We start from the raw sequence: 19461 nt of genomic DNA on the forward strand, positions 1-19461 counted from the left end.
CACTTTACCCCTCATCCAGTATGTGGGTGAAGGAGAAGATGAAACAGGTGGCTGGTGGAATGGAACTCATAAAGCCAATTTAGCAAACGGCATTAAACGCAAACCCCACCATTCTGTTAAGATGACAGGTCTGAAATGGAGGTGCCTGCTGGGAAGGAGTCAAATTGAATCCTGATCTTACGAGGTGTCGTAAATGTTGATTATGCAGTAGGTGGACTTGCTGAAATGTGTTTTATCATTATTAAAAGCACTGCAGTTGAGCTCAGTAGTTGTTTGAATGCTAAAAGACACACATAAAAATACAGATTCCAGAAAGTAGCTTCTTGTCAACCTCAGCACTCATCTACATAATAAAACATCTAAACTTAGATACTGCTAACACAACACTCGCCAAGCAGCCATGTATGGGCAGTTCCTTAAAAGAAAGGTCATATGAAAGGTTGTCTCAAACATACACGAACGTAAAACCCGCAGATGAAAAACATTCTCTCTTGGCGTGACATCACTCAGAGCAAGAATGTGTCTAATTAAAGAATTAATGAAGCAGCTAAGCTTTAAAACTTTCAGAGCTCCACAATACTATCCTGCTCCCTGTTTGAAACGGACACACATACACAAACTTAATTGTGGAAAACACAAAGCAAGCGGCAGGCAGCAGCAATCAGAGAGCTAGATCATTCCATAAAGACCTTAAAATAAATGGATTATTGAGTTAGCTTGCTCCGCAGGAAAGAACATTCTCTCAGGCAAAAAATGTGCCTTTATAAAGTAATGACCAAACTATCAAGTACTGGTACACTGCAAGTACTGGTACACGGTGACATTTATCAGCATTCATGCACAAGTACAGAGTGCTTTTAACTTCATAACGCTAACATAAAAGAACCAATCATTTTGGGGAACATTACACCATGAGATTGCTTTTTTATTATGTGAACAGTAGGCTAGCTGATTCTAAACCTAACTTACAAAAGTGTCTGGTTCTCCTTCTGAAATACACTATTTTGGGGCCTGCTTCTCTGGCTTTAACCACACAGGAATTTTTGCCGCTCAATTTCCAGAGTCAAACACCATGCAAACAGACATTGTCAACTGGGAAAGAAACAAAATTAGATCCAGTTGCCTGCTCACTAGCATAATGTACTCCTTGAACTTGGAATGCTTGGTTCTGACATGCTCATTTAGTGAAAAATCTTTGTATGGTTGATATGTCATCTTTAGGTATTACGTATTTATAGGCCTGCACCTTGCTCCAATAACTTAACAATAACAGTTAAACACATCTGACCATATTTTAATTCAATCTCCAGAATTCTGCTGATTTCCCCACCACAGTAAGCAGAAATTCACATGACACAAATAATGTACTGAAATGTACCAAACAAACAGCAGTAGCATTAAAGGAGAAACATAATGAGCGTTGTTGCTAGTCTGTTTTGTTTGTTTATAGTCATTTATAAATCAGATCTGCAGCAAAAACAACAACCATCCCATAACTTGGCAGATATGGAACTGTGTTGCTCTACGTTACCATAGCAACAGATACCAAGGAACAGGGTAGCATGCATTGATATGCACTGATGAGCTTCTGATAAGGATGTGTGTGTGTGTGTGTGTGTGTGTGTGTGTGTGTGTGTGTGTGTGTGGTGGAAAAGGATTTTAGGCACCTGTATTTCCTCCTAATTTAGCCAAAGTGACTTCCGCATTAGTGACGGTGACACTTGGATGAGGTCTGGCCTCATCAAGGCACACAGTTAGTTGACTGGCTTAGGTCATCCTGAACAACACTGCAACGTGGTGCCAGCACTAATTCCAAGCCCAGAATAAGCATCTTGTCCATCTCTATAATAAGCCTCTCAGCATTACGCTTTTAGTACTTAACAGAATGTAAGGGACACATTTTCACAAGCTCAATTTTAAAATTCTGTCTTGCATGTGAAATGCCTTTTCCTTCTTATCTTTAAGGACTCTTCAGGTGATGAATTTTGCTACTTTGCTTCAGGATTAGGCTGACATTGTTACCTGTTCACCACCGTGAAGAATGGGAGTTGATGAAAAATTAGCAACAAACACAGACATACTGTACATATAACTCAGCAAACAAACTGGGGCCTATTTCAGTTTAGAAGCAAACTTTGTTTCAGAGCTATTTTTATCATTCATGTCTCTTACTGTCTCTGTGTCCATGTTACTGTATGTGACAGTACTATGCATTAAACTGTTCATGAAATTTGGTAATGTCCTATACTGATTAATATTTAATATTACTATTATTGGAAAAATGCAATCAACACAAGCACAACTCTTTACAAAATAAAGAGTAATTTAACACCAAAGGTGCCAGGTATACCAAAAAGTGTTCAACATACAATATGTTACAGTGAATAGTTGGCATTAGGCTTCCTAAATATGTGTGTATGTGACTGCTCCCTTCAGCATTCTTGGATCATGCTGCAGCAGGAGCAGACGCAAGGAAAAGCGTGAGAGGAATAGAAATGACAAAGCACAAAAATATGAGGGAAATTAAGGATGGCATGTGGGAATCTCTTGCTGGGTGAGATGTGGAAGGCCAAAGTATGATGGGAAGAGGATCGGAAAAGGATGAGAAGGAAAAAAAACTATCAGACACAGGCCAGACAATTAAAACCTAGCACAGACATTTCTGCACCATTCTCTAATCAGAAAAATTAGGGGGGAAAATAATGTCAGATAATTTACATACTGTATTAACTGGATAGTTAGAAAGAAAATTTGACAATATTAAGCTATATCTTGCAGCAAAGCAGTTTAACAATAATGACTGGCCGACTTTTATGCCTATTATGCCTAATTAATTATTCCTATTATTATGCCTAATTTACAGCTACTCGACAAATAAAGCCATTTATTTATATACAAATGTCTCTCTCTCTCTCTCTCTCTCTCTCTCTCTATATATATATATATATATATATATATATATATATATATATATATACACACACACACACACACACACACATATATATTATGACTAGCACCTGTATGTATGTATGTATGTATATATATATATATATTAGTGCTGGGCGGTTTGACCAAAAATGTATATACCGTTTTTTTTTCAAAATTATACCGTTTTTTGTTTTTATTATATAATTATAAAATTATATATATTTTTTTCATGGATTATCAGGTGTACAAAGCATTTTCTGCTGGTTGATATTCCAAGAAGTGCTTGTGGCTAAGGTGCTGGAGCAAATTGCTCGTGTTGCTGCCTTTGGCGAAAATTTTAGCCCGACAGCACTTGCATAAAATGGATATTATATATGCATAATCTGCCTGCAGTGCATATGCAGTCCGCAGCACGGACTCATTGTGCTTTCACACAGGACGTGTTTGCAGTCTGCTACTGATCCGCGTCTGTTTAGTCCACAAACACAACATTTGTTCATTGTTTTGATTTTATATCATGTAAAATATATATATATATATATATATATATATATATATATATATATATATATATATATATATATATATATATAAAAAAAATTTTTTTTTTTTTTTTTTTTTTCAGCATCGTAAGTCTTTTATCACAGAACAGTAACAATCTTTCATATAGACATTAGTTTAAACTCAATAAATATAAACAACGCATTATTCATGCATTTTACTTCTAGGTTTGTATAATAAGCTGCTAAAGCAAGCAGCAAAACATTTAAACACAATAATTAGCCTACTTTTCTTGTTAAAATATTTAAAATTAAAACACCACAGACAGAAACAATCTTGTGCATTTAAATCTTTATCACAAGCAATCCCACGGGTCTTAATGAACTTTGTTTTTCTGCTTCCATAAAAGTGAACATATATATTGTTTTCCTTGTTTACCTAAAAGTGCTCTTTTTCTTGTTTTAAACCTAGCCAAAAACCCATGCGACTGCGTTTCCATGTCAATCCATGTTAATTTTTCCTGCGAACAATGCGCTTTCACTTTAATTCAGCGCCTGCAGCACAGCAAAAATAGACTCAGTACGTTAACAATCGCTGCACTACTGCAGAGCACCGCTCCTTGAATGCACTGACGGACCGCAACCTCGTGCAGCTCGAATCCGTTAATACGACTGGACTGTGTGAAACAGGCGTTATAACTTAACAGCAGAGCACTGCTGTGTGTACCCCTGTCTATGGTGTACCCTCACCACGCCTCGCAGTCGCTGCTTAGAAGTGCAACCAGTGTTGCCAGATTGGAAATGTCCAAGTATCGTACCAGAAGTTCAAAATCATCGTATCTGGAAGAAAATTATCGTACACGAGTCAAAAGAGTTATCTATTCTAAACCAACAACATTTTGACACGACCTGCAAATTACCACAATAGATAACAAGGCGTATTGTTTGACGGAAGCAGTGAGACAAAATACTATCCCATTATTTTCAGTGACTGTCTGCATCGCGGCGCATATTAAATCATATTAAAATTATTTTTAACACTTGCTTTGTCGCGTCCACTGAAGAAGGAATTTAGTTGTTGCTGCATGGTGCAGTTAACTCCACATCTGAGCCGCTCCATCGGAATCCTGCGTGTTGCCTGATGTTGAAGGGGTTCTTGCTATCATGGACCCCAACTAGTGCTCGTTGCAGTTAACGAAGTCGTGGCCTGGTGGTTAGAGAATCGGACTCCCAATCGAAGGGTTGTGGGTTCGAGTCCCGGGCTGGCAGGAATTGTGGGTGGGGGGAGTGCATGTACAGTTCTCTCACCACCCTCAATACCACGACTGAGGTGCCCTTGAGCAAGGCACTGAACCCCCAACTGCTCCGCGGGCGCCGCAGCATAAAAAATGGCTGCCCACTGCTCCGGGTGTGTGTTCACAGTGTGTGTGTGTGTTCACTGCTCTGTGTGTGTGCACTTCGGATGGGTTAAATGCAGAGCACAAATTCTGAGTATGGGTCACCATACTTGGCCGAATGTCACTTCACTTCACTTCACTTGGCTTTAAAGCAGGGCACTCTCCTACATTCTCAACACACCCTGAGGTGCAAACTAACGCATTTAGAGTGTCTGTAATGAGCCGATTTCGTGTATGAGTAAAGAAGCCATATGACTGCAACTACCCTCATTTAAATTTTCATAGAAATCTGAAATTATCGTATATTAAGGGATTTTTTTCATTAATGATCATACATTGTACAGAGGTAAAAATTATCGTACAAATACGATAATTATCGTACATCTGGCAACACTGAGTGCAACATTGTAAAGGGTCCGTCTGAAACAGTGTCTCGCGGCCGCGGCGAAGCATAACGTTCGTTCCGAATGCTGAGTAATTAAATACACCGGTATGGCGGTATATTCAAAATTAACATCGTAACGAAAATATACACCAGTTTTCGGTATGAACCGGTTTACTGCCCAGCACTAATATATGGTGTTGTCAAAAGACCCGGTACTTTGGTACCAAGTCGGTACTAAAAATATGAAAATGTCATGGTACCAGGTTTCTGTAAGTACCGGTGGTACCGAGGACCCGTTCAAACCCGGTTCCGGATGCATACAGCGCTATGATTTCCGCGAAGCAGAAAACGCGGACGGAATCTCAAAATCCAGTCATGAAAATGAAACTTACATTTTAATATGGACAGTCACGGAATTTGTCAAAGTTAGCATAAATTAATCAAATCAAATCTCTATATGGACCAGTATCTGTAAATGTTAAGCCGCAAAAGTTGGTTGAAATCTGCATCCTGTATGTTCTGCGTGCATGTCTCTGTGTGAACGAATGAATGGTTTGTTTACTACATAGACTGAATCGCATGACGCTTGCAATAATGAGGACATAAATACACAAACAACATCACCAGAACTGTTCTGAGTCTCTTAACAAGCATTTTACCGTTTCATTTGAGTAAAACCAGTGTCAATTTAAAGGTATTCACGGAAAACCGTCAAAACAGCCTCTACATTGCGAGTAAATCACTCGCATATGTGAATTAATTTTACTCAGGGCGACTAAATTATGTCTATTGTTAGCCATTGGCTAATAAATTCTTAGATTTTACTTGCCAGTGTGTGTGTGTTCGAGGCTATTATAATATTGGCGCAGATATATTTTCAATCGCTGAACACTGACTGAGCGCTTCAGAGTTCTCTCTCCATCAAGCGATCTGTACTTTTCAATTCATCTCAATGGACGCACAGTACACCTGTATTTGCCTCTTTTACTGTCTATGGTATTTGCCGAACTGTAAACTCTGTGTGAAGGAGCGCGGCTCGCCGTCGCTTTGCTGATAGCTCTGTTTCTCACACATGCTAAGAGAGAGAGCAGTGGGCGGAGCTAATGCGCAAATGGCAATTTCATTGGCTGGCGCTCATCTATTAACGTCCCTGTTTTGATTTCAGCAAATCAGTTCGACCGAACGCAGACAACGTGATTAATATTCATGAACCAGCAGCTCATCAATCCATAGTGCATTGTATATTGTAAGTATGGTAGTAGAATTAGTAGTATTATTATCTTTTAATAATAATTATTATGATCTATTACTTTTTTTTTTTTACAGAAACCCTCAATGAACAAAAATATCTTAAGCATCACCACCAGTCTTAAGTTCAGATAAATGACAAATATGCATTCATAACAAATTCATTTTAACATAAAGGCATTGTGCTAGAAATATTACTATTATTTTGTAAAATGTATGTGATACTGCTACTACTGTTAATTAAAAATTAATCACACAATATTTCTTCCATGTTTTAATTTTAATAGCAAATCCCCTTTATTTACCAAAAAATAAAATGTGTTTAAATTTCATAAATTAAAAGACAAATTAAATTTGGGTGAAACTTGTTTACTGTTTTTCATAATTATATTACTTGTAGAAGAACTTTAAACACAATTGTAAATAAGTATAAAGAATGGCATTGGTTTTATTTTTAGTGATAAAAAGTTTTTTTTTTTTAATTAGCATATTTTTGTGTTTTGCTTTGGTACCGAAATTGGTACCGAGAACTGTGGATTTTCACTGGTATCGGTACTGAATACTGAGATTTTGGTACCGTGACAACACTACTAATATATATATATATATATATATATATATATATATATATATATGTATATGTATATACACACACACACACACACACATACTATACATAAAAGTGCTAGTCATATAATTAGAATATCATCAAAAAGTTGATTTATTTCACTAATTCCATTCAAAAAGTCAAACTTGTATATTATATTCATTCATTACACACAGACTGATATATTTCAAATGTTTATTTCTTTTCATTTTGATGATTATAATTGACAACTAAAGAAAATCCCAAATTCAGGACTCAGAAAATTTGAATATTGTGAAAAGGTTTAATATTGAAGACACCTGGTGCCACTATAATCAGCTAATAAACTCAAACACCTGCAAAGGCCTTTAAATGGTCTCTCAGTCTAGTTCTGTAGGCTACACAATCATGGGGAAGACTGCTGACTTGACCGTTGTCCACTGACACCTTGCACAAGGAGGGCAAGACACAAAAGGTCATTGCAAAAGAGGCTGGCTGTTCACAGAGCTCTGCGTCCAAGCACATTAATAGACAGGCGAAGGAAAGGAAAAGATGGGGTAGAAAATAAGTGTACAAGCAATAGGGATAACAGCACCCTGGAGAGGATTGTGAAACAAAACCCATTCAAAAATGTGGGGGAGATTCACAAAGAGTGCACTGCAACTGGAGTCAGTGCTTCAAGAACCACTATGCACAGACGTATGCAAGACATGGGTTTCAGCTGTTGCATTCCTTGTGTCAAGTCACTCTTGAACAACAGACAGCATCAGAAGCGTCTAAAGACAAAAAGGACTGGACTGCCTGGAAATCAGGGTCCCAGAGTCTGGAGGAAGAGAGCAGAGGCACACAATCCATGTTGCTTGAGGTCCAGTGTAAAGTTTCCACAGTCAGTGATGGTTTGGGCTGCCATGTCATCTGCTGGTGTTAGTCCTCTGTATTTTCTGAGGTCCAAGGTCAACGCAGCCGTATACCAGGAAGTTTTAGACACACAGTGCCAAAGCTACCAGTACCTGGTTTAGGGACCATGGTATCCCTGTTCTTAATTGGCCAGCAAACTTGCCTGACCTTAACCCCATAGAAAATCTATGGGGTATTGTGAAGAGGAAGATGCGACATGCCAGACCCAACAATGCAGAAGAGCTGAAGGCCACTACCAGCGCAACCTGGGCTCTCATAACACCTGAGCAGTGCCACAGACTGATCGACTCCATGCCACGACGCATTGCTGCAGTAATTCAGGCAAAAGGATCTTAAATATTAAGTGCTGTACATGCTCATACTTTTCATGTTCATACTTTTCAGTTGGCCAAGATTTCTAAAAATCCTTTCTTTGTATTGGTCTTAAGTTTCTAAGATACAGGTGAACCTTCTTAATTTAAAAAGTGTTTCAATTAAGGATATCCTTAAACAGGATGTTTTAGGTTGATACGGGATTTAGTCTATGTCTACTGTTGAAGTGAGGAGCAGGTAAAGTGAATGTTGTGGTGTTTGATTACAGTGCTCGCCCTTAATGTTTGAACTCTGATCGTTGCAGGTCTGGTATCAGGGTGCGGAGTGCGTAAATATTTACCACAGCGCGGTGGGAATCTTTCCGGAAGGTTCTCAGCACTTACAGGGAATTAAGCAGCTTCTGAACAGAGGGAACACCCTGCTGTTAAACACAGGGGAGACCTCGGGCAGACACACACAGATGGAGGTTTAGCACACATACATACACACACACACACACACACACACACACACACACACACACAAACACACAAACGTGCAGTGAGGCATTGCAACCAGGGATATAGCATCTCAATACCATGAGACATGATTAAACTTAGCAAACATACAAAGGGTTTCTTTGTAAACAGATAAAACAATGGAATAGCTCACAATGAAAATGCTAGTGACTGCTTTATATGAACATGTGAAACACCACACAGAAAAAAAAAAAGATGTGATATGACTTTAATATTGCAATCATGATTTTCCAATTTAAATCAAAAAGGTCACAAAACTAGAAGTAGGACATGCAAGAAGTCAGATAAATTAATAAAAAGGGAGGGAGAGATGGAAAGAAATGGTGGAGAGAAAACAAAGAATTCATTCTCCAAACCATTCCTGATCTCTGCTTTTGAAATAACATGGGCATGAAATATGTAGTGACAAAATGGTACTATAATAAGCTACGTCCTGTATATGAAGGCTTCAACTGGACTATAAATGGTCTGAATTGAGAACCAGGTCTTATGACATTGTAAAGGGATCTAGCAGACGGGCTTGCCAAAAACCCTGTGGTCTTGATGGATTCACATCTGCAGCTGAAGAAGAATGTAACGTAAAAGATGTTGCAATCATGTCTTGCTGACTTGTCTGTACAAGTTAAGGATTTTCCATTGCGCACAAACACGAACATACACCTTGAGTGTCCCAGAGTGACTCTGAGTGATTTCCACATGGAGGAAGTCAACATGTCCTGACTCTCAGAAAGCAACAACATAAAAGAGAACACAGCACTACACTACCCTTCAAGGACACTTAAGAAAGAATCTACGCTCATCACCTCAAAACCCAGAATAGTGGTTACTGTACTAGTGGTAATTCTTGGCTGTGCTTTGCGTCATACACACCTAGTCTCTTCCATTATGAGCGCGCATACCGCATTTGAAATAACGAACTTGAGCGCCCAAAAGACACGATATGTGAACGTCCCCTTCATTAGTCAAAATGTTTACTTTCGGTTAACGGTTAAACGGTCAATATGAGCATCCCTAACTGGCATATAAACATAATATAACATACAAAATTAATAAATTTTAAGCCACACAAAGTCAACATGTTGGTATTTCTTGCTCTGAATAAAAGTTTATTGATCTTTGAAAAGGTGTACCTGCGTTATTATGCCATTATCATTATGTTAGTTGAAACTGGTCTTAGAACGACAATATTATCGTTTATCACCATAGTTTCTTGGACAATTTATCGTACAGGAAAATTTGTTATCGTGACAGGCCTAGTCTCATGCATGAAACGGGATTCTAAAAATGTGGTGCTCAAGTTAAAATAACTTCCTGCATTTTTTCCTTTTCCACTGGCCACGTCGCATCTTTGTCAACACAAAAGCTCATTCTGTGTGAATGGCACCTAATGATATATTCTACTTCTGGTCTTTCACAGAGCGCGTCACAGGTGAGCGGTTAATCATGTACACCGACATGCACGGTTGGATCATTCTTTTCATTGTCAAAATGTGTAATTCTAACGTTCAGTAATATTTATATTGAAAATCATGATTATTCGATTTATAAAAAATAAAATCATGGCAAAACATTAAATTCGAATTAATCTATCAAATCGGAAAAATCACCCAACCCTACATTTGAGTGACAAATTGCTGGAGGGGATCGATTATTGCCCAACCCTCACACTGATGCACACATCATCACAGAAGAGAAGTTGTTGTTTTAGAGTAAAGATTACAAGGGCACATGTATAAAAAATATGTACACTGGACAAGAACATAATCAAGACATGTCTCTAAACATTATTTAATTTAAAAGTCTTTGAACTGGCTCTGGATTGAAATTCACCATCCGACCAATTCTATTACTTTCAACTGCCTCTCTCTCTCTCGCTCACCTCTCTGGTTGTGCCTGGTACGGTTCCGTGGCCTTCCATATGGTATTACTCAGCTCTGTATGAGAGACCCTGGCACAGCATCAAAGACCTGCTCTGATTGTAAACACCACTGTAGAATCCAGACCTGTGAAACCCACCTGCCAGTGTACCAGAAAGCACAGTAACAGGGAACACATACAGGTCTGGAATCTGTGGAAAAGAATCTGAGACGTTGTCTATAAGTAATTCATATGATGCTCTCTAGCCTCAAGGGTCTCTTTTTTTACCCCCCAAAAAATGGGCATTCCTCAGGAGAATCTATCTTGAATTAAAAAAATAAAATGCAACTTAGGACGACCTCCAATGCCTCGCTTCATGACGGTTTGAAATATTTTCTAGCTCTGGTTATAGTGCACAATAAAATCACCACTTGTGAATGCACAAAAAAGAGCTTCACATAAGACCATATTTCAGCAGAAAAATGAGAATGAAAAACAAAGTTGTCATCAACCCAAACATAAAATCAAGATCTGCCCGCAGACAACATTTCTGATGCTGAATGAGACACCAGCTCTGCGTCTGGCTTGAACACCACATCACTCACCCTGCAGACAGACATCTGGTTGGTTGTCAGGGTCCCTGTCTTGTCTGAGCAGATAACGGAGGTGCATCCCAGCGTCTCCACTGAGGGCAGAGAACGGACAATGGCATTTTTCTTGGCCATGCGACGGGTGCCCAACGCCAGGCAGGTGGTGATGACAGCTGGCAGACCCTCCGGGATGGCTGCAACTGCCAAGGCCACGGCTATCTTGAAATAGTAGATCGCACCTCGAATCCACGAGCCACCGTGGACCGGGTCGGCGAAATGGCCGATGTTAATGACCCAGACAGCGACGCAGATGAGGGAAATGACCTTTGAGAGCTGTTGGCCAAACTCATCCAGCTTCTGCTGCAACGGGGTCTTCTCCTGCTCTGTTGACGCCATCTGGTTACGGATCTTACCGATTTCGGTGGAAACGCCAGTGGAGATGACAACACCTATGGCCCGACCCGCAGCAATGTTTGTGCCCTTTTGGAAAACATGAGAAGATGCATATATAAGCAAATACAGTGGGTAAAGAAAATCATTACCCCCCTTTAAAACAATATTATTTTGAGTTTTTGTTTTATCCAGCTGTATTTACTCATAACATCCAAGTGAAATATGTAACACCAACATGTCAGAAAGAAAAAAAAATCACTGGCATCACCCCCTTTTGACAGTATTTTGTTGAACCACCTTTTGAACCACACTCTTTTAATTACAGCCTTTAGTCTGTTGGGATATGTCTCTGTCTCTACTAACTTTGAACATCTAGAGTTTGCAATATTTGCCCACTCTTCTTTGCAGAACTGCTCAAGTTCAGTTAAATTTCATGTGGACTGCAGTCTTCAAGTCATTCCACAGATCTTAAATGGGGTTTAAATCTGGGCTCTGACTAGGCCATGCAGACACATTAATCTTTTTCTCCTTCAACCACTGTGTGGTCAGTTTTGCTGTGTGCTTTGGGTCACTGTCATGTTGGAAGGTAAACCTTCTTCCCATTGACAACCTTCTGGCAGAGGGCAAAGAATTTGATGGGGTTTCACATAATTTTTTCTTCAGTCCCTGCTGCAGAGAAACAACTCCATAACAGGATATCACCACCTCCATATTTTACTGCAGAATGCAGTTATTTGGATGGTGAGCTGTATTGGATTTTCTGCCAGACATATCGTTTGGTGTTGATGACAACTAATTCAATTTTAGTCTCATCTGCCTCAGAATCTTCAATGTGTGTTTTGCCAAGGTTTAGTCGTGACTGAACCAGAGATCTTTTGACAGCTTTGTAATTGATTGTTTGCTTCAGTTTCACTACAAAGGACGGAAATGCTCCAGGAAAGCTCTTTTCAAGATGAGCAAATTAAAATGACATGTTGACTGAAAGTCAGATGGCTTTGTGTACCACTGAGAAGATGATTAGCTACACCAGATTGAGTTTACAAGTCATTTTTAGGAGGGGGGTGGGGGAGGTCCTTTTTTCCCAAATCTGTGATTGTGTTTTTTTTTTCCTGACATGGTTTTATATCTTTCACTTGGATGTTAAGAAAAAAGAAAAAACGATGTCCGTCTTCATTTCAGGCTGTAAAGCAACAAAATGTGATCATTTTAAAGGGTGGTGATCTTTTCTATACCCACTGTATACTTGAATGGAACAAATATAAGAATTTTTTTCCAAATCTAAATTTACACTTTTGAGAACTTGGAAACAACCGCATTAGAAGTTCCTCAGTCACATAATAATTTGCTAAAACGTAGTTTGGAAAAATCTTTGACTTGTGTGGAGTTGGCTTAATGTTATTAGGGAGATTTTCCCCTAATAGGAAACTACATCTTTCATTACCACTATGTGTTGGAAAATGCATAAAGCTGTACTATAAAAGCACATAGGCCATATACAGTTTATTTCAAATGTCTTAAGATGAAAACAGGAAGACTGCATTAACTCTGACGTTATACTATCACTCACTAGGCCAATAACGTCAACTGGGGTGTTCCCTGTCCCCAGATGATGTTAACACAACCTAAGTGGATTGAGAGTGGACAAATGCATGCCTACTTAGAGCATCTGAATGACTGCAACTGAATGCAGACAGGAAGAGCATGTTTAGACTGAACAGAATACTTAAGTCTTATTATATCCTACAGTACAACAATATTCTGCAACCTAGAGAGAAACAAAGAAAATAGCAAAAATACTCAAAGACACAAAGAAAGCAAATAATAATTATGTAATCCATTGCCAGACTAAAAATGCTATGAAATACGCAAGCAGAAAATATTCATGGAGTAATATTTATATGCAAATAAACTGCTTATATAAACATGAGAAAGTTCCCCTCTTAAAACAGGCAGTGACGTGCTTACAGAAAACAGCATGTTCTTTTTGTCTTGATTGACAGCTCGTGGATCTGGCACAGGATCAGTGTGTTTGATAACAGACACAGATTCGCCTAAAGAACACATTGGTGGTTTTAAATCAGGTGATACTGAGAACTGAGCAATGAAATGTTAAGCTGTTCATCTCTGATGTCCACAGTACCTGTGAGAATGGACTGGTCCACTCTTAGGGTGGTAGATTTGATTGAAGTGATCCTGATATCTGCTGGGACCTTGTCTCCAACTAGAAAACAAAATGGGTTGAGAGTAACTTGATCAAAAAACAGGCAAAGACACTCTTCCGTTACAGATGAATGTGACAAGTCGAAAAGAGTGTACGACATATGCCTGAGGGGTCATAACTGCAATCATAAACATGAAATAAGACCATGCACAGCCGTCATTTAAGGCTATTCTTGACTTCTTTTTTTCCAGGTAAACACTTAATTACAACAGATCAAAGCAAAAGCAAAAAAGTGACTGAAACAAAATAAAAAAATAAATAGAGAGAGAGAGAGAGAGAGAGAGAGAGAGACTACCTCAAAGACTAACTGCAGACACACTAGAACACCGCTCGATAGCCAGTTGATGAGAGAACACGGAGTGATCAATATTTGGTTCATGCACAATGTTTACAATAAAAAAAGCTTTTGTTATACAAAGGAAAGAAAAAAGAGGTGGGAAAAGCCCAGCCAGTAAGGGAGACAGAATCAGTCAATATGTGTCACTTTCAGCTGGGTTTTGTGAGTTTTTGCAGCCATTTAGGCTTTGAGCAGGAAATATTGTGTAGTATCTTGACTTAATGAACCTTTGCTCTGTCCAACCTGAGACATCAAGACAAAGCTTTGTTTACACTCATCACACAAGCTGCAAGGATCTGCTTGTGCATTCACAGCACAAACAATGGATGATACAGCAAATCACAGGTTGAGCATATTGAAAATTAGCAAAAAAACTAAAATGAGACTCTTCCAGAAAACTGCATTAAACAAATGCCTTGCTAATCTATTGTGAGCTTTGGCATATGCACAACTACATCTACTTGGAATCTAAACACATACATTTTCACAGAAAGCTCAAATTTCCTCTGAATTCAAGCCCATCATTCTACATACACACTAGTACAATTCTGTTCACATGTTTGGGGTCTCTAATAATTTTCAATGCTTTTGAAAGAAGTATGCACAACAAGACTGCATTTATTTGATCAAAAACTGTAAATTATTATTGCAATTGAACATAACTGTTTTCTATTTTAATTCACATTTTTCAACCTTCCAAACCATTCCATAGAACCTACAGAACAGTGTGAAGCTTTCAGGTCTACCAATAACCTTGCAGTAGGTGTTACTGAGCTTGCAAATTCTCATCCCCAAATTATATAGCTCCCGGACAAAGAGGCTGCTGGGCACTTAATGGGCATTTTACAGCAATTAGAGACCCTTAGTGTTGTAATTATACTCCATTTAAACCCTTAGGCTGAGCTGGAGGTGCCTAGGGGCAGTAAGGTATGCAAAGAAGCAGCCACACTTCCCATTAGTCTCTTACACACTGTTAGACAGATAGTGGATGAGCGGTCCGGACAGTCTTGGAAAAAAAATCATGCTTCAGTGAAACTCTGAAGAATGTTGTTTTCACAGAACAAAAAAAAAAGGGAGAAAAAAAATAGGTATCGTCAGTCAGTCTGTTTTGCTGCACAATAAATTGTTTGTTAGTCACATGATCTTGCATAATATTATCATGTGCAGTAAAACATCATATCTATCTTTCTCTATTCTTTCTGCTTCAACCCTCTGGACACAATTTTCAGCCGTGCAATCTCTGTTCCTCCAGCGTCGCAGGACTGGCTCAGCCTTGGGATCTCTGACGAGGGAGACAACACCCGCATCAGGGACTGCTCTGCGTGGGAGTGGGGATAGAGAGGGCAATCTCTTTCTTGGATTTTATTCCTCTCTCTCTCTCTCTCTCTCTCTTTCTCTTTCTCTCTCCCCCCTCGGCGGTGTCTCCCACCCACTCGGTCAAACTGCAAATTGGTACGGAACCCATTTAAATGCTAATGCAAACCACTTTTTGCCATACCAAGCCAGAACAATGCTAAGTGAGCTAAATATACACAGACATTATGACAGTAGATGGTAAGCATCTGATAGCAGGAAACAGGCCTCCATGGACAGAGCATAAACTTGATTAGAAGGGGTGACGCATGCTTACTTGTAAATGTGGAATGGTGTAATAACAGATGCTGGCGAGTTCAAGATGTTTGCATATGCTGATCAAAATGATCTAAGAGCCTGTGGGTATGACTAAAAGATGATGAGACTAAAGTGAATTTATTTTCAAGAAACACAGTCAGTGCTTCACTGTTACTCATCTTTCTAAGGCTTTCCAAGTCTCTAGGCTTTCCGTAAACCCCCTTCTGGTTCCTTGGATATTCTAATGGAGTGAAAATTTTATTTTTGAGCCTCCACAACAGCCGAGGGAAAGTTCCACTTCGGACACTGTGATCACTGCGACCATAATGTTGGCCTAACGCTGACACAATGCTGGACTGACTGGAAATTGAAAAGGGTAAATAATCTATAAATATCTTTTGTACTCATGCATGCACGAAAAAAAAAAAAGTGGACTGACCACGGTTTTCCAACCTCTGATTCTCTTGGTCTGTGCCAAAAGTTTCGATGGAATAGCCCCTTACGAATGGTGGGTACAGGCAAGACTCTACAGCGAGGAGAGAGGAACGGGTGTTGTGGGTCATATTTTTGGTTGGCATTTGCTTTGAATGATTTATTTTTATTTTTTTATTTTTTTGTAGTAATCAATTTATAGTTCTCACAAGTGTTTTTTTTCCAATGTGTAATTTTCAGTGAACCTCTAGAGCAGGGGTCATCAACTATATTTGTCAAAGGGCCAGAATTTTTCTCGGCAGACACTGTAAGGGCCAGATACTCGTAATATAAAATAAAATTCGAATTGTATCCTAATATGTTATTATTTGATATACTAATTCTAATTCCAAATTGATGTTTTTTTTTTTACATATTACCTGTACTGCAGCGAGCCACCAGGGGGCGATAGCGATATTTTATGCTTCATATTTGTGAGGCTGTCAAGCTGTCCATCACTGTCACATGCAGGTCGTAGTTTGTGGAGAACACTATAGAAAGGCCTTCTGAATATATTTAAATGAAAAAATGGCACTCTCAAAGAGCCTTAAGCGAAAAGTTGATTCAGAGAACCGTAGTTTTAATGAAGAATGGACTGAAAAGTACGTATTCATAGTGCCTACTGTTAGACATGCTGTACCTGTGTGCCTCATTTGCTTTTTTATCTCGTTAGATTTAAAAATAAATAAATATGGAACGGACCCGAATATTCGTTCGGTGGGTTGGTTATTCGATTTGAAAATTTGACATTCGAATATTATTATTATTAATTTTTTTGCACACCTGGGATCCCCCGCGAAACGGTTCTCATTCCCCCTTGAATAAGGCCGGCGACACACTGGCTGTGTGAGCGTCACAGCTGCGTGGCGTGTCCGTTTTTATTTTGGCTCCCATTTAACAGGTTGGAGTTTGCACACTGAGACACGCGTCTCAGGTGCGCTCGAGCCACGCGGAAAACGTGTGCATGCTAGAAATAGAACCGACGCGTGTTCCAGCAACGGGAGTGTTCTCTGGCTAGAGCGTAGAACAGCGGAGTTTGTATGGACCGAAGTGCATGTCTGAGCTTGTGTTTTGTTGCTTTGACATTGTGGAAAATAGAATAATAGAAACAAAATGTATTAGCATTTTTACACGTTATTATTAATCTAAATTAATCTCGTTTTTAATTTAACGTAATTTCGTTTTTACTTTATTTAAATTTCGTTTTTTCTTTAATTTAAATTTAGTTTTTTCTAATTTAAATTTAGTTTTTTCTAATTTAAATTTCGTTTTTTCTTATTTAAATTTCGTTTTTCTTTATTTAAATTTCGTTTTTCTTTATTTAAATTTCGTTTTTTCTTTATTTAAATTTCGTTTTTTCTTTATTTAAATTTCCTTTTTCTTTATTTAAATCTACCCTTACTGTGCCCATTTGTTAGTCAGAAAAATATTAGACTACCTTAAAGGTATTGCTTAATGTAACAGACCTGTGTGTGCATTTTATATCACTAGTGTAGTGTCCGTTCTTGGAGCATAAGCCCTGCCCGCGTGAGGTGCGCCGCTTCCCGCTCGCGCTGTTCTGACTGTAGTTTACTAAAAGTTAATCAATTCTGAATGTGTCGCGTCTCGATCTATATTGCACCAAATGCGACACTGCACTCCCTTGTGAAGTCGATTGGATGAACGGTTCTCGAAATAATAAAAATGCAAACGGACATACAGACACAGATTCCTGCCTTTATTAGAGAGAAAAATATGTTAATTACTACCGAAGCTTCGAAGCTCAAAAAATGGTATTCGGACCAGCCCTAAACTTTTTCCTCTTACAAGGCTATTCCTGAATTCAGTATTATTCTGGGGGCCGGATGGAAATCTCTGGCGGGCCGGATTTGGCTCGCGGGCCGCCAGTTGACGTTGCATGCTCTAGAGAAACTGAAAGTTTTTTTTAGGTTGGGGTTGTTGTATGTTTGCTTACACATTTGATAGTGCTTAGCAACACGGTTATGTAAGCGGCATAGTCGGGTTAGACAGAAATTGAGAAATATTTCAGCAGATGCAGCTGACAACACCTCTGTCATGCCAACGCTTCCCACTTACTGAACAGGACTTGTTAAATGCTACAACTATAACCCATGAACTCAGCACAAGCAGCTCAGCGTGTGTGAATGTGTCTACACTTCGTTAGTGGATCCTTGTAGCTATAAGCCAGCGGATGGATCTTGAACCTAAGTGGCATCTCGGTTTCCCCCACTACCAATGATAACAAAGTACAGAAGATGCATAGAATGCCAGCCGTTTCCACCCTCACAGACTTCTGGTGTGGAAACACCTCTCCTCTGCTCCCCCCGGACTAATTCACCTTGTCTAGTTTTTGTTCAGCTTGCAGGCTGGGAAGTGCTCAAGGCCTCAGCAAGAGGAAAATGCCAAAAATCTCACTCACAATCCAAAAATATCTATCAAACTGGCCATGGTGTTTAACTACACAGCAACAAAAATGAAAAGTGTTTGTTCAAAATGCTCTAGGATCAGTGTTTGTCAGCATTTTTGATGTCATCATCCCTAGGTACAATGAACCCATTTACAAATGACCAACTTTCTAAAATATATGGTAGTTAAATATATATTTTTTTGTGTGTACCGGTAAATATACATTTAAACTGTGCAAACAAAAATGGTGTAAAAAATGTGGTAAATATTTAGTTTTTGTTAAGTTGGCATTAAGTTTACATATTACCTTTCTTATTTAAAAATAAATAAATAAAAATATTTCGACTATTTCTAAATCTGACTTGCTTTCCTTTCCAGGCACAAACCACGATGCACACTTTTTGTTGGTTGCATTTTTTTGGTACCTCCCCTAGTTATTCTATCTCTCATTGGTCCAGAATCCCCTTCAACACAGCTGTACATTAACATAGCTGTACATAACTTCAAATATATACTGACTGGGTGTAATTTTGTTGCATTGTTGCACAATTTTTGCTTTCAGGAAAGACAGAAACTTGATGCTGGAAACATCTGGACTGACAGTGATGTCTGCTTGTTACTTTACATGTCTGTCAGTTTGACCTTGACATGGGAGGGACTCTGGGGCTGGTTACCATGGTGACATGGCCCATAGGTGTCAGGGGGTGAAGTCTGACAGCAGGAGTGCATGTACGTGTGCAGAGAGGAGAATCTGGCCCCAGGAATGCAGGCTTGTCAAGG

General features: G+C 39.0%; 1 protein-coding gene across 2 annotated transcripts in view; it reads right to left on the reverse strand.

Annotated features, from left to right (window-relative positions):
• LOC132139680 (sarcoplasmic/endoplasmic reticulum calcium ATPase 1-like) overlaps positions 1-19461 on the reverse strand; it is an 82096-nt gene that overhangs the window by 17076 nt on the left and 45559 nt on the right. For both annotated transcript variants that reach the window (XM_059548219.1, XM_059548220.1), the window contains exons 6-8: positions 13776-13856; positions 13601-13686; positions 11258-11722 (exon numbers count right to left, since the gene is read on the reverse strand). In XM_059548219.1, the coding sequence (XP_059404202.1) occupies positions 11258-11722; positions 13601-13686; positions 13776-13856 (632 nt within the window). The remainder of the gene's footprint in view (positions 1-11257; positions 11723-13600; positions 13687-13775; positions 13857-19461) is intronic.

The sequence above is a fragment of the Carassius carassius genome, chromosome 4, assembly GCF_963082965.1.
Source record: "Carassius carassius chromosome 4, fCarCar2.1, whole genome shotgun sequence".
Lineage (NCBI taxonomy): Eukaryota > Metazoa > Chordata > Actinopteri > Cypriniformes > Cyprinidae > Carassius > Carassius carassius.